This window comes from Castanea sativa, chromosome 11 (genome assembly GCF_040712315.1).
Source record: "Castanea sativa cultivar Marrone di Chiusa Pesio chromosome 11, ASM4071231v1".
Lineage (NCBI taxonomy): Eukaryota > Viridiplantae > Streptophyta > Magnoliopsida > Fagales > Fagaceae > Castanea > Castanea sativa.
Window position 1 is genome coordinate 63,373,438 of NC_134023.1, and position 19,708 is coordinate 63,393,145.

Consider the following 19,708-nt stretch of genomic DNA (forward strand, 5'->3'; position numbering starts at 1 on the left):
ATTTACTTAAGTGACAACACGTGTGATAGGTTGTTAATTCTGTTTTGGTTAGTTATTTTGCTTTCACACTTGTACAGATTAGTATAAATATAGCTTCTGTAATCACTTTTATTTTCAATGAGAATATTCAGTTTTAATTCTCTGTTTTGTGATACTACTTCAATAAGAATAAACTTGAAATATGCACACATGGCATATATGCCGTATATGCTGGCGGTTGATCATTCAAAGAACAATGTGAGAATATACACTTAGATATGTAGATGTGCAGGTCAAGGAGGTTGAGATTTCACAGTTCTAGGTCGGGAGTCATAAGATGCAATAAGAGACTGAGTTTATATTTTATTTTTTATTTTTTAGAATAGGCTTCTCAGCTGCAGGAACAATGATATTGATCCAGTAAAAATGATTTTGGGTTTGTTGTCAGTTTGTCACAAATACTATGAATCTGCTGTGACATTTGCACCAATATGTTAGAGCTAGGGATTTATGGATGGACATCACATAACTGATATGAGACAACAAGATTTTACGTGGTTCAGCCAACAAGCCTACATCCACGGACAATACCAGCTAAATCCACTATTACCAATAAATAAATTACAAACACTCAACCAAACCCCTACAAACTAATAAACTTATATCTCATGACACCATCAAACTCTAAATCTATACCTCTTTTTTGTTTTTGTTTTTGTTTTTGGTTTTTTTGTGAAACAATCTCCTAAGACCTTAATAGTTAATACATACACTGGCACTCTAGTCACACAAGAAATAAACACTCAAATCACAGCCAACTAGTTACATGTGCATCTTTCAACTCCAAAATACACCAAACTTTGTTCTTCGGAAAAATCCACTTCACATTCTTTGAAGAGCTTCTTCTAACTGTACTATAACCTCCATATAAGATCCCTTTGATCTGAATCCACTCAATCCTTAGAAGCAATGATAAATTCTTCAAACTTGTTCAGAAAATTGGAGTTAGAAGTCCACAAAAAGATTTGGAAGATACTATCGATTGATAAGGAAACAAAGGCAGAAAAAACATGACAGAAACATGAAATAGATAGTGATCCCTCATAGAATCTAGAGCATCATTGGTGCCCCAACAATTCTTCAAAATCGCCCAAGATCATGTAAGATGGAAAGAAAATTATTAGCAAGTGAAATAATCGCATCATAATGTATAGTAAATAGAATTGACATCTAACATGTCAAATTATTATTTTTCTATATAGAAAAAGTGCCTCACTGAGGGGCTCTTCTATCTTAGACCAATCTTCTCCTCTTATTTTGGAGTTTAGGTTTCAGCAAAGAGCACTCCTTGATGCAGAGAAAAGACAGGGAGGATGGAAGTTCCTCTTCTGGGAAGGACTGGAGTTTGTTACAGCAGCTAATCTCCAGTGTCTTAAGAGCAGTAAGGCGTTGAAGACCCTTGTAGTTCAGACATTTAAGATTTGAAAGTCCACTGATGCGTAGAGAAGTGAGATTGCAGGGCAGTAACTTGTCCTCTGGAAATGACTCCACATTTCTACATCCATCTTCAATCTCCAACTGATGAAGACAGTCAAGCTTATGCAATCCCCACTCCATCCCGAGATTGAGTTTTTCACAAAAAGTTATACAAAGTAGACTTAGTTTGGAAGGCAAACCCCCTTCCGGAAGTGATACAAGTTCTGGGCAACTATTTATAAACATTGATTGGAGAGAACCGAGGGTGTGCAACTGATTGGGCAGCTCCTTGAGATTCATACAATTGGAGAACCAAATAAATGTCAGGTTGGGTGTAGGCAATCCTGCTTTTGGAAAAGAGACTAGCTTAGGACATTCCCTATCTCCAAAGCCTCAAGAAACGTGAGCTTTTCTTGAGTTGCTTGTGTCATTGTAAGGGATTCCAGATTTGCACACTTCCAGACAGAAAGACTTCTAAGATTTGGAAAGAAGTGTAATGGGGTGACTAACATGGAATCACAGCTACTCCCTATGCACATACTTTCAAGTGCAAATTGGTGCTTCCCCTTTGCAGGTGGGAGAAACTCTAATTTCTTGCAGTTCTGAATATAAAGAACTTTCAAGGCAGTGGGTGGATATCCGTGAGGAAAGGACTCGATAGAACAACAGTTAATGATATATAAATGTTGTAGAGAAGGGTTCTGTCCATCACTTCTTCAGGTATGAACTCCAGGTCATCACATCCTTGAATTTTGAGGATATGTAGCCATGTAACTTCCATAAGTTCTGATATATCTGAAACTTTCATCCTTTTGAAAGAGGAGAGGTCTTGCAGTTCATCTTGATTGGACCAATTGATGGTTGGAGCATCAGCTTTATCTCTTATGTTTGCAGTCTGAGTCATGTGTGATGAGGATTCCTCGCCACCTCGAGTCGTGGGCAACAAAGATTCTGCAGGTGCTTGAGCTGTGGGGGACAAGGATTCCACAGAAACTTGAGTCATGGGCAATGATGAATTTGTACCGCCTTCACCTCCATATTCAAAGACACTCATTTGGTCCAAGAATGAGGCAACTTTATTGTCACTAGTGAACAGAATCTTTGGTGCGGTGGTCACCTTTGGAAATTGAATAGAGGAACCTGAGCTGGGCTAGATCTGATCTGGTCCTGACTTGGATCTTACTTCTGGGCTGGCTAGATCTACGGCTCATGGACCTATGGCTGGCTTTCCCCAGTTACTTTGTGTGTTCCAACTTTAGACCGGACCAGATGGGTTTCAAACTTGCACATAAACTCTACATGTGCTTTCTTTTGTAATTGGGCCTATACCCGGTCAATTTTTTTAACAAATTCATGTTTTTGAGCTCACGGCCCAGTTATACGATTAGCACCCTTAAACAGCATCGTTGAGGCCCACTTAAAAAGCCCTTATTAAACCCAGCCGCGGCTCAACTGTTTTCATATGAACTTCAATGTAAAGCGGACATTGCACCACCTCCAATCTATGTGGATTGATGCATGAAGCGAGAGAGAGAAAGTAAATAAAAAATAATAATTTATTTTGGTGTATTGAGGTATTGTTCATATGTTATTTTTGCACACTAGAATATTATTGAGCTTGATGCATGGGCCTTTTAATTTGGGATAATTTTTTTTTTTCTTTTTAGTATCAATCTTGAACACTTATCTAGTTATCTATTAGTTACTCTTTTGGATCTTATTCTTGGTTTGTATTTTAATTTATAAACATTATTTATTAGTTATGAATTTACTTTATCATCTATTATTACTCTTAATTTGATATATGTTTAATAGTATATGAACATATAAATGCTTAAAAATATTTATAAATACAAATAAAAAAATATTTAATAATTAATTAATGTGTATCCCCACCATATTGTGTTCTAATTTTTCAAAAATTGTGTGTCGTTGGGTCGTACCCCGTACATGTATTCGTGTATATGCTTCCTAGATTTGCATTATACTACTCAACTCATGATCCATTTTCACATAGAAGATAGTCTGCTCATCTTACACTAGATCACAACTATTGAAATAAATTTGGAGATAACTCTTGAAAGAAACAAAGTAGATATTTTCTTTATTGGAAATTCAAAATTTGGAATGGATTGGATACAAAAGATGTACAGAATAGTAAGTAGCAGCTTGTCCAATTTCCAAATTCAAACATGATGTCTAAGGGGAAGGGGATGTTGTATCTGTGCATCCCAGGTCCATTTTTATTGTTTTAGGCTAATGATATAATTCTTAATGCTTTCAGGCAGAAAAGACTCAATTTACAGAACTGAAATTGGAAATTCACATGCTAGCACCATATCTGTGGTGACCAGTTCACATGTGATGCTAGCATGGCTTGTCCAAACACATGACTAGAAACAAAAGATCAGAACCTTCAGAGACAAAGTGGTACCACTATTCGATAGAACATATACAACTAATTGCTCAAACTGGAATTGCATTCGAAAATCTGCAAAGGGGATGTTCCAATTCTTACCATAATCCTCTGATTTATCTTGTTCACACTGCGGTTTTAGATGTGGACAATACCAAATAGGCTGGAACGTAAAGCTGGCTGCCCCAGTTTGGGCAAAGATTGGTGTTTTAACAGACTCCCAATAGTCTTATGTATCTTGTAAGGTAGGATTTCATAGCCCCTCAGTCATCAGATATGGATTGCAGATCTAAGAGCCTCTGGATGCTAAGAAAGGCTATAGAGTCAGGCTTAGTACACTCGTCCAAATACGCTGGCTAAAACAAAATCAAGTCTAGTTATACAAATTTTTTTTTACAACTTCTGAGATTGACATATGTCGGCATCAACTTCATGGACTTGGACTTTACATTTTCACACATGCTTGCCACTGAACCTAGAAAACAAGTTAAACAATCTATTCTATATGTCAGCTTCAACAAATTTGAGAACTGGAACAATAACGTCTTACAGAAGAGCAACAGAACCTGTTCGCGGCTCAGAAAACATAATACCCATTTCAAAAGATATTTATTAGAAGGAATTAAGGAAACCAGCTGAACCTTCACACAAAGTGAAATGAGGATGTTAATCTACTCTATAATACATGCTTGAGTATGACTTTATGAGAGCTGAAGAGATGAGCTCAGACTACTTTTCTTTTGGGAAGTAGATAAACTCAACAGAATTTACTGGACTTAGACATACTGATATCCACTATAATAAATATGATTTACAAACACTCAACCCACTCTAATAAAACAGACTCACAAACCCTGAAAAGCTCAAATCAACTTATATGTCATCACACCCACCTTTGACTCTCAATCGCAATTTTTTTTTTCATGAAGACCTCAAGATCCAATTCCATGACCTCAGTACATACAATGACTCACACACAAAAAATTAAAAAAAAAAAAGAGTCAAGCCACATATAACTTTTATACACTAAACCCAAAATATACAAAATATTTTTTCAAAGAAATCCAGTCCACACTCTTTGAAGAGCCTTCTTCTAACCATATAACTCCCTCATATAAGAACACTTTGATCAGAAGCCTCTCAATCCCTAGAAGCAATGCCAAATTCTTCAACAAAATGTAGATGGGAGCCCGCAAAAACTATTGATACTATTGATTGATCACAAAGGCAGAATATACAAACCTAAAACATGAAGTAGGAGGCAAAAATGAATAACTGCAGAAGAACACATGTAGAAACTTGAGCAATTGCTGGTGGCACAAGAAGTCTTCAAAGTTGGCCTACATTATGAAAAATGGAAATATATATATATATATATATATATATATATATATATATTTATTATTAGAAAGTCAAGTGCATTAATTGTTTTACATTGTAAAATGAATTGAATTGAGATCTAGCAGGTCAAATTGTTATTGGTCTACATGCAGAAAAAGTACCTCTCTGAATTGCATTTTCATCAAACGAGGACTCTTCTAGACTTGCTCATGAGATTACTTCCTCATCAGCCTCTATGAAAGAGACAAATCTTTTCCTCTTATTTTGAAGCTTTGGTTTCAGCAAAGAGCATTCATTGATGCAGAGAAAAGACAGGGAGGATGGAAGTCCCTCTTCTGGCAAGGACCTGAGTTTGTTACAGCAGCTAATTTCCAGTGTTTTAAGGGCAGTAAGGTGTTGAAGCCCCTTGTAGTTCAGATATTCAAGATTCAGAAGTTCACTGATGCGTAGAGAATTGAGATTGCTAGGCAGTAACTCCTCCTCTGGAAATGACACTACGTTTTCACATCCACCTTCAATCTCTAACCGATTAAGAAAGTCAAGCCTATGCAACCCCCACTCCCTCCCAAGCACGAGTTTGTCACAAAAAGTGATACAGAGTACACTTAGTTTGGAAGGCAAACCCCCACCTGAAAGTGATACAAGTTGCGGGCAATTATTTAAAAACATTGAATGGAGAGAGTTGAGGGAGTGGAACTGATCAGGTAGTTCCTTGAGATTCTTGCAATTGGAGAACCAAATGGTTGTCAGGTTGGGGGCACGCAATCCTCCTTTTGGAAAGGATACCAGATTAGGACAATCCCTGATCTCCAAGGCCTCAAGATATGTGAGATCTTTCTCAATTCCCTCTGGCATTGAAAGGGATTGCAGATTTGCACAATCCCAGATAGAAAGAAATCTAAGCTCCAGAAAGAAGTCTAAAGGGAGGAACATCAGGGAATCACAACTACTCCCTATGCACAAATGTTCAAGAAGTGAAAACTGGTGTGTCCTCTTTGCACTTAGGTGGAACTCTAATTTCTTGCAGTTCTGGATATAAAGCATTTTCAAGGCAGTGAGTGAATGGCCCCCAGGAAAGGACTTGAGAGAGCAGCAATTAATGATATATAAATGTTGGAGAAAAGGGTTTCTGGTCATCACTTCTACAGGTATGAACTCCAGAGCATCGCATCCTTCAATTTTGAGGCTATCTAACCCTGTAACTCCCATCAGTTGTGATATTCCAGAAACTTTTACGCTTTTAAAAGATAAGAGGTCTTGCTGTCTACCTTGGTTGGACCAGTTTTTGGTTGGAACATCAGCTTCATCCCTAAAATTTGGAGTAGTCATGAGCAATGAGGAGTCTGTGGCACCTTTAGTTATAGGCAATGAGGAGTCTGTGGCACCTTTATATGTAAAGACAGTCATTTGCTCCAAGAATGAGGTAACTTTATCTTCACTTATGAACAGAACCTTGTCCTGATAATGTAAAGTCCTTTTGTGTAATGATGCCTCTGTCATAATTGCAGTCACAAGTTCCTGAGATTCAGAAATCTCAACTTTTACTACAGAAGGAAGTTGCTTGGGTAAGTTTCCCTTCAGCTTGGGGCATCTCCTTATACAAAGCTCACATAAGCTAGGGAATTCTCCACCTCCAACTTCAAATGAAACCCATTCTTCCCATTCCGACATCCCCTCAAATGTTAGAGTCTTCAAACAGTTAAATGGCTTATCCATCCCACAGAATTCAGGACCCACGCTTTTCACTGCATCCATCCATTCAATAATGAGGACTTCAAGAGATGGTAGCTGTCCAAGTGGTGGCAAGGATGAGCAATTGTTGCAGTTGCTAAGACGTAGGGAAACCATGCCAGAGAATAACATATGCCCCACCCAATTTGGAAATCTTGTACCACAGTAAAAATTAATGCTGAGCTTCTTCAGTTTACTATTAGGCTGTAGCGCTTCAAGCACATTTTCCTGATCAACAGTATTGTTACTCCATTCCAACACTAGCTCATCAAGGTATTTCTTGGTAAACAAACGGGCGCTAGCTGGATCATTTTCAGAGACTACATTCTGCAACTTTGAAATGTGAAGCGTCCCATGAAGATCCCGAAGACCCCCCAACTCTTTAAGCATCGAGCCACTTCTTTTGCCCACAACAAAGTAAGGCAGTGTTTGAAGTTTTTTCAATCTACTCAAGTTTTTTGGCATCTCATTTATGTCAGTTCCACTAATATCAAGATGACGCAAGTTAACAAGCCTCCACATGTTTTCTGGCAATTTGGTGAGAGAATGACAATTTGACAATATGAACGTTTGTAAGTTGCATAGAGCACAAACTGATTCAGGTAACCACTTAATTCCAGTGTGAGAGAGATCAATGTACCGTAAATGTTTCAAATTGCCTATCAAAGCAGGTAGCTCAGTGATATGATAATGAGATAAAGAAAGCACACGTAGGAATTGCAGTTTGCACAACATATTCTGCAGTTCGTTACTACTTAAACGACATGATTCATGATCTAATGGCAAGAATGTCCTTAAAAACTTGGCTTTATCAATACTTTTAAATATCACTGAGGAATCATATTTGCCTCTACAAAGAGATAAATACAGGGTACTTACAGAGATATGAGACAAATTATTATCCTCCAATCTGCAAAAATGTTTCCAAGACAGATGAGCAGCCAAATCATCCACAAGATCATGCATCAGAAAACGTGAATTATTGGCATTTGATTGTTGAAAAAAAGACTCCAATAACAATTCATCAAAGCACTTGTTACCATCATCTTCCTTTCCACGATTTTGCAGAAGACCTTCTGCCATCCATAAAAGAACCAACTTCTCTTTCTCAAATTCATAACCCTTGGGAAATATTGAACAATATGCAAAGCATCGCTTTAACTGTGCAGGAAGTTCATCATAGCGCTTTCTTAATTCAATTCCATCTCCACTCATTCCTCTAGGTAAAGAAAAATGGTTTAAGCGGTTTAGTAAAACTCTCCACTCCTCAACTTGTGGCTTAGAGCGCAAAAGAAGCCCAAGTGCTTTTACTGCGAATGGCAGGCCCAAAAACTCCTGCACAATTTCTCTGCCAATGGTTTCTACTTCGGGACATGAACTAGGCATTTGGTCTCCTAAAGCAAATTTTGTGAACATCAACCAACTTTCTTCATTTGACAATGACTCTATATGATAAGTACATACGGTGCTAATCTTGGATGCAACTTCTGAATCGCGTGTAGTTACAATAACACAACTTCCATTTGCAACACCTTTCAAAGTAGATTGTAAGGATTCCCAGTCTGCATAGTTAAAACTCCCCACATCATCCAAAACAAGAAGAAATCTCTTTCCCTTAAGGCTCTCTTGCAAAGACTGCAAACTAAACGACTCAGAAATTGCTTTTGTCATCTTATGATTAACGGGGTACCAAGCCTTGATCTCAAAATGCTGACTTACTCTGCAATCATTGTAAACGAGCCGAGCAAGAGCGGACTTACCAACCCCAACCTCGCCCACGATCGGAATCACAGACAACTGTTCACTCTTTACATCATCAGACAGCAAAAGACTAATAATAGCATCTTTATCAGCATCTCTACAAAACACTTCATGATCATCTACCAAAAAAAATGAAGTTATGGGCATGCTAAAACGCTTTTGTGGATCAGATATTATTCCTAATCCCTTCAAACCAAGTACATCTCCTTGCTCCATAAAGAATTCTAACCTGTCAAGCATCTCCTCCATCTTTTTTATCACCTTGATATTCCATTCCAGACTTGATGACTTGGTCTGAGATTCAGCATCCAACTTGTGTCTTAAACTTTCAGTGCACATCTCATCCACGAGATCCTCTGTGTGGTAGACAACATCTTGAAGCTCGTCCAGCCACAATTTGACAACTGGGTTTTTGTTCTGCTTCTCCTCAGCTTCATCGACCATCACAGTAAGATACTGCAGCACAATCCTTAAATCTTCTAGCAATCCAATTCTGAATTTATTTGTTCGAAAGAAGTTGAGTGAAAGCAAACTGTACAACAGCTCCTGAATTGCGGCTTTCACCGGAGAGCCAGCCATGTTACTTTTTTTTTTTTTTGTCACGAAAGAGTGACAGCAGAAACGGTGAAATGAAAAGCAAATGGTGGACTGGATCGTGGAACAGTAACAGAGATGAGCTCAGCGGCACAACGACTTGCTGAAACACCACCCCTGTAGTTGTAGTTAGGTGGGTTAAAAAAATCTAAGTTTGATTAGATTAAAAAAAAAAAAAAAAAATGGACGGTTGAGAAAGGATAGTCTTTTGATAAAAAAAATGGACGGTGAAATTATCAGTGTTATAGGTACTATTTAAAGTTATTTGATAAAATAAAGAGAGAAATTGAATTTTAGCAATGGTGTTGCCAAAATTGCAAAAAAAGTAGAATGTGTCAGGGAGAGAGAAAATTAAATTTCGGTAATGAGATTACTGAAATTTTTGTCCTGTCCGTATTGTCAAGCCTGCCGGTGAAGTGCCCAAAATGCTGAAATGGAAACTAATTGTGGCCCAAAATGCTGAAATGGAAACTAATTGTGGCATTGGCATTGTTGAAAATGGGAGGAAAAAAAAAAAAAAAAAATTGTGGCAACCAAGTTGCCGAAAATGGAGGGAAAAAAAAAAGATACTACGTCCACAACTTTTTTCACAACAAATTACAGGTGGTTAGTTGTTATTGGTTCAAATTTGAACCTAACACTAAGATAATTTTTTTGCTCCAATAATAATAATAATAAGTAACAACCTGCTACTTAGGATTTGTTGTAAAAATGTTGTGAAAATGTTGTGAACGTATCATTTAAAAAAAAATCATGGTGCCGAAAAAAAAGGAAAAAAAAAAGTGGCAAATTGTTTTGTGGCAATGGCATTGCCGAAATAGAGGAAAAAAAAAAGTGTCAAATTGTTTTTTTCCCCCTCTATTTCGGCAATGCCATTGTCACAAAACAATATGCCACTTTTTTTTCCTTCTATTTCAGCACCACGATTTTGTTTAGAAATGATACGTCCATAATATTTTCACAACAAATTCTAAGTGGCAAGTTGTTATTGATTGTTATTATTGAGGCAAAAAAGTAATTTTAGTGTTAGGTTCAAATTTGAACCAATAACAATTAACCACCTGTAATTTGTTATGAAAAATGTTGTGAACGTAGTATTTTTTTTTCCCCTCCATTTTCGGCAACTTGGTTGCCACAATTCTTCTTCTTCTTTTTTTCCTCCCATTTTCAACAATGCCATTGCCACAATTGGTTTTCATTTTAGCATTTTGGGCATTTCACCGGCAGGACAAGAATTTCGGTAATCTCATTACCGAAATTCAATTTTGTCTCTCTCCTGACACGTTCTACTTTTTTTCTTGCAATTTCGGCAACACCATTGCCGAAATTTAATCTCTCTCCTCATTTTGCCAAATAACTTTGAACAGTACCTATAACAACAATAAACTCCATTTTTTGTAATTTTTAGCCAAAAGACTCTGAGAAAGGGGATTGAATATAAACTTTTAACCAGAAAAAAAAAAAAGAATATTGAATATACATTGAATTTTTTATTTTTTTTAGAGAAAATAAAGAAAAAGGGCATTGCATATGTAATTATCGCCCCATGTACCACAATTTCTACATATTAGAAAGTATGAGCCAGTACTAGTACTTGAACTCACCACCTCTTAGCACTTGGTTCAAAGAGATGGATCTTTTTGAGGGCTTTCTACCATTGCACCACACTCACCGACGGTGAATATACATTGGTTTAATAAGCTAGCTAAGGCCAAAAACCTTGTAACTTAGTTGTTTGATACCTCCTGATATTTCTAAAGAAGACATCTAGGATTCAAGTCCTTCAAATTCCAAGTATTAATTTATCAAAAAAATAAAATAAAGAATCAAGTTAATAATAACTTCCTCAAAAAAATAAAAAAATAAAGGGACCTTTAGTTGAATTTTATAAATTAATAAAAATATATACATATATTTATATGTATGTATGTATGTATATATTATGTAGCAAATTTGGTGGAACAACAACATAAAATTTATTTTTTTTAATATAAAAAATCTTAGATAAATTGGCAGTAAGAAGAGTAACACAATCTAAGAACATCTCTAGCAATCTCTCTGAATTTTTTGAATGATAGAGGGTACACTATGTATTTAAGATAGACGGACATCAATGGATAAACTACGTTAAAACCCATTATACTAAACAATTAAACCCAAAAAACTAGGCTAATTAAACAAAAATTATCATTACCCTTTACCTTAAAAAAATAATAATAAACCTATTACACCTAAGTCCTAACGTTTAAAACCCAAAACACTTGGTGAATTAAACCCAAAAAAATACACCACTAATTAAACCCTACCCCTTTTTAATTGGACCACACACTGGGTCTGTTTGGGATTCGCTTATTTTGCTGAAATAGAAATTTTTTTGCTGAAAGTATTATAAATAAAGGTAAAAATTAACTAAAATAGTACAGTGGGGCCCATAAAATAATAGCAAAAATAGGCTGAATAGTAAAATAAATTGACTTTTTAATTTGAAGCCAAACACACCCACCATGTAACACCTTGGTTATTAAGTGTAATTTGGAAGAAGCTTGAGGAGCAAATTGGAAATTTACTCACAAGATATTTTTGGGGCAAATTGGTAATTAAGCTTTTCAACTTAAGTCAGTCCCTCCCCCCCCCCCCCCCCACTTCTTTCTCATTTTCACGTTGATCTCTCTCTCCCTCTCTCGTTTTTCTTGTGCTACCAGCCTCTCCTTTCCTCTCACCCAAATCATACTCCCTTCTTCATCTCTCATGATCAGCCACCATTAGATCGTCCCTCTAGCCACCATGTACTTCTTTATTTGTGCCATTTCCCAACAAGAATTTAAGGTAAAAATCTCCCAGACCCTTCTTCTAATGTCATGGGTATCTATCCTATTTTGTTTGTATTGCTCTTTGATGTTGTGGGTTTTGTTTTGGGGGATGTTTTATTAAGGTGTTGGGACATTTAAGACTTTATTTGGAGGCTATTAATTTAATGAGGTGAATTGGATGTTATGTTTGGCAACCATGTGACTTGGGTTTCTTGAGAAATCATATGGGTTCTTGATTTATGTTGAGGATTAGATTGATTTTTGAAAGTGAGATCCTTGCATTTTGGGAAAGATTTTGACATATGTGAAAGCTGATGGTATTGATTATGAAATTGTTTAAATTGATATGTACATTATGCTTGTTGCATACTAAGTGTTTGATAAATTGCTTATTTGAGTTATGTGATTGAATTTCTCGCTTGCATTATGACGATTGTTATATGAGGTTATGGGTTGCATTCTTAGTGGTTAATGTGTGCTACCACATGTATCTTTAAGGTTAATCAAGTTTCAAAGATTTTGGAATAGTATTAAAATTATAGTAACTTTCTTTTGGGACTCCAAATTTGTCCCTAACAGATTTGAGTCAGCTGCAATAGGTGATTTTTAATAAATTATAGAAAAATCATTTTGAGCTGAATTTTTTATGGTATATACTACACATATAAGAGTTTATCCCTATTTAATTTCAATAATCGGATAACTTTTCATGGACCAAACAATTTTTACAAAATGTCTGGCCTGCTATGTATTCAATCTAAAAGTGCGATGAAAAAGTTGAAATTTTGTGGAATTTACTTCAAATCTTTGTTGAATGGATTGGCTTGTAAATTTATGTGTTTTCTTCGACATGTGTTTTACTTGGTAAATTTTAATAATGGTTTGGTTTAATCATTTAGTGCTCAAAAGAGAAACTCATGAGATATGTTACCTCTATTTTGAATTGATGTGTTTTATGTTATGTTTATGTGTGCACATTACTTGCAGTGGAGATTTAAAATGCTTTGATTTTGTGCTGTGGCACTATGAGTTTGTATGCTTGTTTGGTTCCCGTTTGGGAATGAGTACTTGTCTTAAGTTGGGCAAGCTAGGCTTTAGCGTATTTGATTTGATTTAAGGGATCCTTTTTGATTTTGGAGACAATGTGATGATAAACTTTGCGATAGGCCTTGTTGTTAATAGGCTTGATCCTTAGTTTTCTAGGTTTCGAGATTCTTGGTGATGGACTTAGTGACGGGATTGGTTGATTTTTTGATGCTCAGTTGAGGTAAATTGGTTGGCTTTCCAAGGTAAGTAGCTTTTAATGAGATTTTTGGAAAATAACCACGTTGCATAAACTTTATTTTTGGGTCAAACACATTTTGAAAAATTATTTGTGGAATTATGTTTTCTTAAAAAGTATTGTGTTGAGACCCTGTTATATATGATTGTATATGAAAAGAGTATCATGTTTAATATTGAATATGGGGAAATGCATGATTTGTTAGTATGGAAGAGATAAACATCTTTGATATAATTCTTGGGAATGAATTTTATGGATTTATTGCATTATTTGCAAATTCTAAAGATGTTTTATCTTGACTTGTGATATTTGATAAATTGATAGAAAATGTTATTGACAAGAAATGATTTTGGAAAATTTGGGAACCTTGTGAATATATTGGGTATTTCAAAGATTTTTGTGAAACTACTTGAAATTGAATCGTGTTTTGAATTCATGTAATCTGTGAGCTCTTTATGTTTTACCCTTGTACCGTAACGTGTGATTACTCGGTGATTACCTAGCTAGATACTATAGTCTGTGTGACATTGATATCTTAGCACCCATCTTTGTGATGGCATATGAGTTCCGTCTTTGTGATGGCAGATTAGTTCTGGCTGTGTGTCGGCGATGAGTTCCATTTTTGTGACCGCGTTGTCACGTGGCCTTGGTTTGGATTTTCAGGTTTTAAAAGGATGTTTTGATAGCTCATAGTAAATAATATGTAATTTCATGTTGAAATATTTTGAGAAAGCTTGGTGCTACATTCTTTTAATCATTCTTGTCATTTTATTAAGAAAAATGGTTTTGCATGATCCAAATGGAAATTCCCAAATTATGAAACATTTTGTAAAATGCTCATTATCACGAAACTTGTATTTCCTCCACCCCCATTAATTATGTTACTTACTGGGCTTTAGCTCATTCCACTTTCCTACAGTTTTACAAATAAATTAGTTATACATCGGGCATGGAGCTTAGTTTATTGGTGGTGATTAAAGTACTATGCTAAGTGGGAGATTTATGCTATAAAGTGCTAGTGACTCAACTTACTAAATTTGTTGAGGCCATAGCTAATACTACTGGAGATTGGGCTTTTGAGGTTTGTTAGCCTTGAGTGTGGTAAGCCTAGATTTTTTGTTAAGGTTGTGTACTTTAGAAAGGATCGTGACTTTGTGTTTATTTTATGTGGAGCAATGGATTATTAAGTACATTTGGACACACATGATTTGTAGTTTGTATTGCTTGTAAATGTGTCATAGAGCTCTAACTTGTATTGTAGAGAGATCAATATATTTATTTACTTTATCAAATGGAAAGAAAGAAAAAATCCCATACAGTCTCTCTCGAAGGCTTGGTTTCTTATGCTTTAGACTCTTTTGGATTTGGGGCGTGACACACCAAATGCCCCATCTTATCTAAAAAAAAAAATTAAATAAAAAAGGCTGACTTTGGTGACTGAAGATTCACAGCTCATTTAAAAACTTTGACAATGTGTGTGGGGACTAAACCACATGGTGCAATGGTGGCTTGGTGCAGAGCACCTAACAATTATCAGCAGAAAATGCTGGGACCATCGAAAATGGCCTTTACCAATCACAACTCATTACTAGCCAATGAAAATAAGCCGAGTAGCCTATATTACTATTGGAGACGTTACAAAATTTCAAGTTTCAACACTTGAAATGCAATTTCAAGTTTCGACTGATTTTTGTTTCTCAAAAAAAAAAAAAAAAGTTTCGGCTGATTTTTTGTATTTTTAAAGTGCAAATTCTACTTTGAAAATATATTATTTCAACACGATTTTTTTTAAATGTATATAATCCAAGGTAGTTTCTAAAAAATATGAAAAATTGTAAACAAATATTGACAGATATTTTGAAAATATTGCTTTAAAATTTATTTATTTTTAAATTTTTATAAAAAAATAATAAGATAATTAATTTATTTTATGGATTTTTATGTTTTTGATGAAATAGATACCAATTTTTTTTTTAATTTATAGAAAGTTTCAACTTATAGTGTCTGTTCTTAGAGATAGCTTTTTATTATCAAATTAGGGTTCGTTTGGTTGGAGAGGTGAAAAAGTGGAAGGATATAAAAGATTTTATTTTCTCCGTTTTTTGTTTGATTGGGGGTGCAAAAGTGGAAGAATAGAAAAAATAAGTTTGAATAAATTTACTCATATACTCTTATTAAAGAATGATACCTAATTAAAACAAAAAAGTGACAAATAGCTACAAAAAAAAGAGCTATCACCCAAATTTTTTATAAAAATAAAAATCATGTCCAAAAAAAATTGCATCTAGTAAAAAAAAAAACCTTTCACGCCCAAACCCTAGAAAAAAAAAAAAGAGGCAACATCAATGCCCAAAGAAAATAAAGAAAGAAAGAAGCAACTGGCAACGTGACTGCCCCAAAAAAAAAAAAAAAAAAAAGAGGGGCCGGGGGGGGGGGGGGGCTACGTTGTTTCCAGAAAGAAAAAAAAAAAAAAAAAAAAAAGCAAAAAACGAGGGGCAACGTTGTTGCCAGAAACAGGAAAAAAGAAAAAAGAAAAAAGAAAAAAGAAGGCAACGTGGAGAAGGATAAAAAAAAAAAAAAAAAAAGCAACTTGAAGAAGTTTATGTGTACATGCACATGGCATTTTTATGGGTTAAGAAAAAATTTATTCTCACCCAGTTTTTTATTTTTTTGAGAGAAAATATTTTGATAGACTCGGAAAAAAAAATCTAAACCTCATAATTTATTTTCCTTCTTTTAATCTAACTTTTTTTTGAGAGATAATTATAGTATGTTGCTAATTTCACAGTTCCAACTTTTTTTCCTATAAACCCTAAGCACTCTCTACATAGAAATGTGTCAATTCAGTTACAAAGCCTTTGACTCCTTTTTACCCAACTAAATACACTGCAAAAAAAATTTCCTCCTTATTTTCTTTCTAAAATTTTTCATCTCTCTTATTTCACTCCCAAACAAACACACCTTTAAAACATTATTCACTTTTTAATATAAGCAGAAATTGATCTAAAGATTGAATTACAGGTCTCATCAAAACTTTGTTTATTAATAACTACCGATATTACCGTAAGAAAAAATTAATAATTACCGACAGTACTTAACATTATCTTTTAAATAATATTTTTTTTTAAATTTATAGTATTATTTAATTTTCAGCCACTATCGGGGCTATCGGTCACCACACTCTGTGCCTATAGTCAACGAAATAATTAGCCATGGAAAAACTGACTGCTTCTCAACCCTATATCTCTTCCTGTTGAATCCTTTCTTTGCAAAGCAGAAAAAATGGTTTGGGAAATTTTGGGAGAGTCATTGCTTTCTGCACTCTTTGGAGCTTTGTTTGAAAGGCTGGCATCTCCCCTGGTCAGAAACTTCTTTGGAGACAGGGATTTCGATCAGACACTCTTTGACAAGATGAAGACAGTTCTGCTGACTGTTAACGCAGTGCTGAGTGATGCAGAGGAGAAGCAGATCACAAACATGGCGGTGAAAGAGTGGGTCAATGAGCTCAAAGATGCTGCCTACCATGCTGAAGATTTGTTGGATGAGATTGCCACCATAGCTTTGCAATGCGAGTTGGAAGCTGAGGCTAAGGTCAAGGGAAAACAGGTAATGGGTCTATTCTTTACTCGTAATCCAAGTAAAGAAGATAAAGATTCCAGTCTCAAACTTGATAAAGATATAGAATCTAGGCTCAAAAATATAGTTGAAAGGCTGGAGTTTTTAGCACAACAAAGAGATATCATGAATTTCAAGGAAAGTGTAAGAGGGAAGCCATTGTTGGTTTTGCCCACAACTTCTTTAGTTGATGAGTTTGAAGTGTTTGGTAGAGATAAGGATAAAGAGAAGCTAAAAGAATTTTTGCTTGCTGGTATTGCACAAAAAGAAAACAGAATCCCTGTGATTGCAATAGTTGGGATTGGTGGGGTTGGCAAGACAACCCTTGCTCAGCTTTTGTATAATGACTCCGAGGTAGAAAAATCATTTAACTTTAGAGCATGGGCTTATGTTTCAGAAGAATTTGATGTTTTAAAAATAACTAGAACCATTTTTGAGTCGGTTGCGTCAAGGAATTGTAATGTGAAAGACCTCAATGTTCTTCAAGTCAAACTAAAGGAGAGATTGAAAGGAAAGAGATTTTTGCTTGTTTTAGATGACATTTGGAATGACAATTTTATTGATTGGGATTTGTTGTTAAGCCCTTTAAAAGCTGGAGCCCGTGGAAGTAGAATTATTGTGACAACTCGTAATCAAAGTGTTGCATCAATGATGCGTGCTGTAGTTACTTATCGTCTGTTGCATTTGTCAGATGAAGACTGTTGGTCACTATTTGCAAAACATGCATTTAGGACTAGCAGCCCTGAGGAACATCCAACATTAAAAAGGATCGGTGAGAAAATTGTGAAAAAGTGTAAAGGCTTGCCTTTAGCTACAAAAGTACTTGGAGGCCTCTTGCACCCAGAAGTGGAAGCTGAGGAATGGAATAGAATACTGAATAGCAAGATATGGGAATTGTAATGTGAAATTGATGTATTGAACTCACTGAGCTACCAGCAAACTTTGGAATCCTTATTAATTTACGTCATCTAGATGTGAGTGAAACCAACTTAAGAGAGATGCCCCTTGAATTTGGAAAATTAAAGAGTCTCCAAGTGTTAACTGATTTTTTTGTGAGCAGAAATAGTGGGCCAAAAATCAGTGAATTGGGCAAGCTTGCACACCTTAGTACAGTTTCCATCTCAAGGATGCAGAATGTAGTTGATGCTACAGATGCTTCAGAGGCCGACTTGAAAAGTAAGCATTGTCTTAATGAATTAGCTTTCACATGGGCCTCTAACACTCATGAAGTACAAAATGAAATAGACATACTTGATAATCTGCAACCTCATAAAAATTTGAAGAAGCTTACAATTGAAAGCTATGGTGGTTCAAGGTTTCCCAATTGGTTAGATGATGTCATTTTCCCTAACATGGTGTTCCTTTGTCTTAGCAAGTGCAAAATTTGTACGTCCTTACCACCACTGGGTCATTTATCTTCTCTTCAAGGGCTCTACATCATAGAGATGGAAGGATTAAAAAGGTTGGATTCTGGATTTTATGGGAATGGCCACTTTGGAGTCAAGCCTTTCCGATCTCTTAGAACTTTGTTGTTTGAGGAGTTGCCAAGTTGGACACACTGGATACATTTAGCAAATGAAGGTGAACACTTCCCCTCCCTCCAACAGCTTCATATACGTGGATGTCCTAAATTGATTGGGACCTTACCAAAGCACCTCCGTTCCTTGAAAGAAATGAAGCTGCATGATTTGGATGCTTTGACGACCCTGTCCCAGGAATTGTTTGAAGGCAACTCTAGTTTCCAACGACTGGAAATAGTTAATTGTCCTTCTCTCAATTCCTTTCCTGGAGGCGATTCTCTCACTAATGTAAAAGCACTTTCTATTTGTGATTGTCGAAATTTAAAGCCCTTCCTACTTGAGCATACAATGCACCCATATAGAGTCCTTGAGAGTTTGCAAATATTGAGAAGCTGTGATTCTCTTCAATCTCTACCATTAGGTTTATTTACCAAGCTTCAAGATCTTCATATCGAGGAATGTAGGAATCTCAAGTCCCTTTCAATTCCAAACAACCTTCACTTTGATCTCACATTTCTTCGAAAAATGAAAATCAAGGATTGCCCAAATCTGGAATTCTTTCCAGAAAAGGGGTTGCCCACTCCCAACCTACAATCTCTTTTGATTACCAATTGCAACAGTCTGATGCCTCAGAAGGAATGGGGCTTGCATAGAATGGTGTCACTTGTTTTGAGATTGAAGGTGGATGTAGTAACTTGAAGTTGTTTCCAGAAGAGGTGCTGCTGCCCAATACCCTCACTTCTCTTCGTATCAGCAGACTTCCACATCTCAAATTCATAGGCCAAGGGCTTCAGCACCTCACGTTGCTAGAAAAGTTGGAGATCAATTGCTGTGAGAAGCTCGAGTTGATGCCAGTAGAGGGGTTGCCTGCCTCCCTTTTTTCTGTTCAAATCCAAAATTGCTCTTTGCTAGCGGATCCTTGCCAAAAGGATGGAGCTAGAAAGAGGTTCAGCTCCAGTGTTTTTTCAAGCAGCAGTCAAAATAAAAAACTTATTATGAATAGCGCACTATCCACTGCCTTCCCCCGTCCCTAAAAGCCCTCCTCTCACCAGCAGCAAAGGCATTCCTGCGGCGGCAAGAAAGGTAGTTGATTTGTTGGAAAATTTGGGGATAGAAGGAGCTTTCTTTTATCTGCATGACCAGGGGTTTCAGCATCGTACTGCTCCAGTCCATCCTGAAGAGG

General features: G+C 36.0%; 1 protein-coding gene, 1 long non-coding RNA gene and 2 pseudogenes across 2 annotated transcripts; 2 read left to right on the top strand and 2 right to left on the bottom strand.

The window, feature by feature from the left end:
• Window positions 1-1,167: 1,167 nt before the first annotated feature.
• On the bottom strand, window positions 1,168-2,509 carry LOC142616921 (putative disease resistance protein At3g14460; annotated as a pseudogene).
• Window positions 2,510-4,639: 2,130 nt separating this feature from the next.
• On the bottom strand, window positions 4,640-9,401 carry LOC142617492 (putative disease resistance protein At3g14460). Its single transcript, XM_075790375.1, has 2 exons — window positions 5,374-9,401; window positions 4,640-5,211 (listed from the first exon to the last, which is right to left on the bottom strand). Exon 1 carries the CDS (start codon window positions 9,281-9,283, stop codon window positions 5,420-5,422), a length of 3,864 nt encoding a protein of 1,287 aa, XP_075646490.1. The 5' UTR covers window positions 9,284-9,401; the 3' UTR covers window positions 4,640-5,211; window positions 5,374-5,419.
• A 2,603-nt stretch (window positions 9,402-12,004) lies between these two features.
• On the top strand, window positions 12,005-13,602 carry LOC142618013 (uncharacterized). The gene is made up of 2 exons (XR_012841136.1): window positions 12,005-12,124; window positions 13,304-13,602. It is a non-coding gene; the product is annotated as an uncharacterized LOC142618013 (long non-coding RNA).
• Window positions 13,603-16,574: 2,972 nt separating this feature from the next.
• Window positions 16,575-19,682, top strand: LOC142614991 (putative disease resistance RPP13-like protein 1; annotated as a pseudogene).
• Window positions 19,683-19,708: the final 26 nt, after the last annotated feature.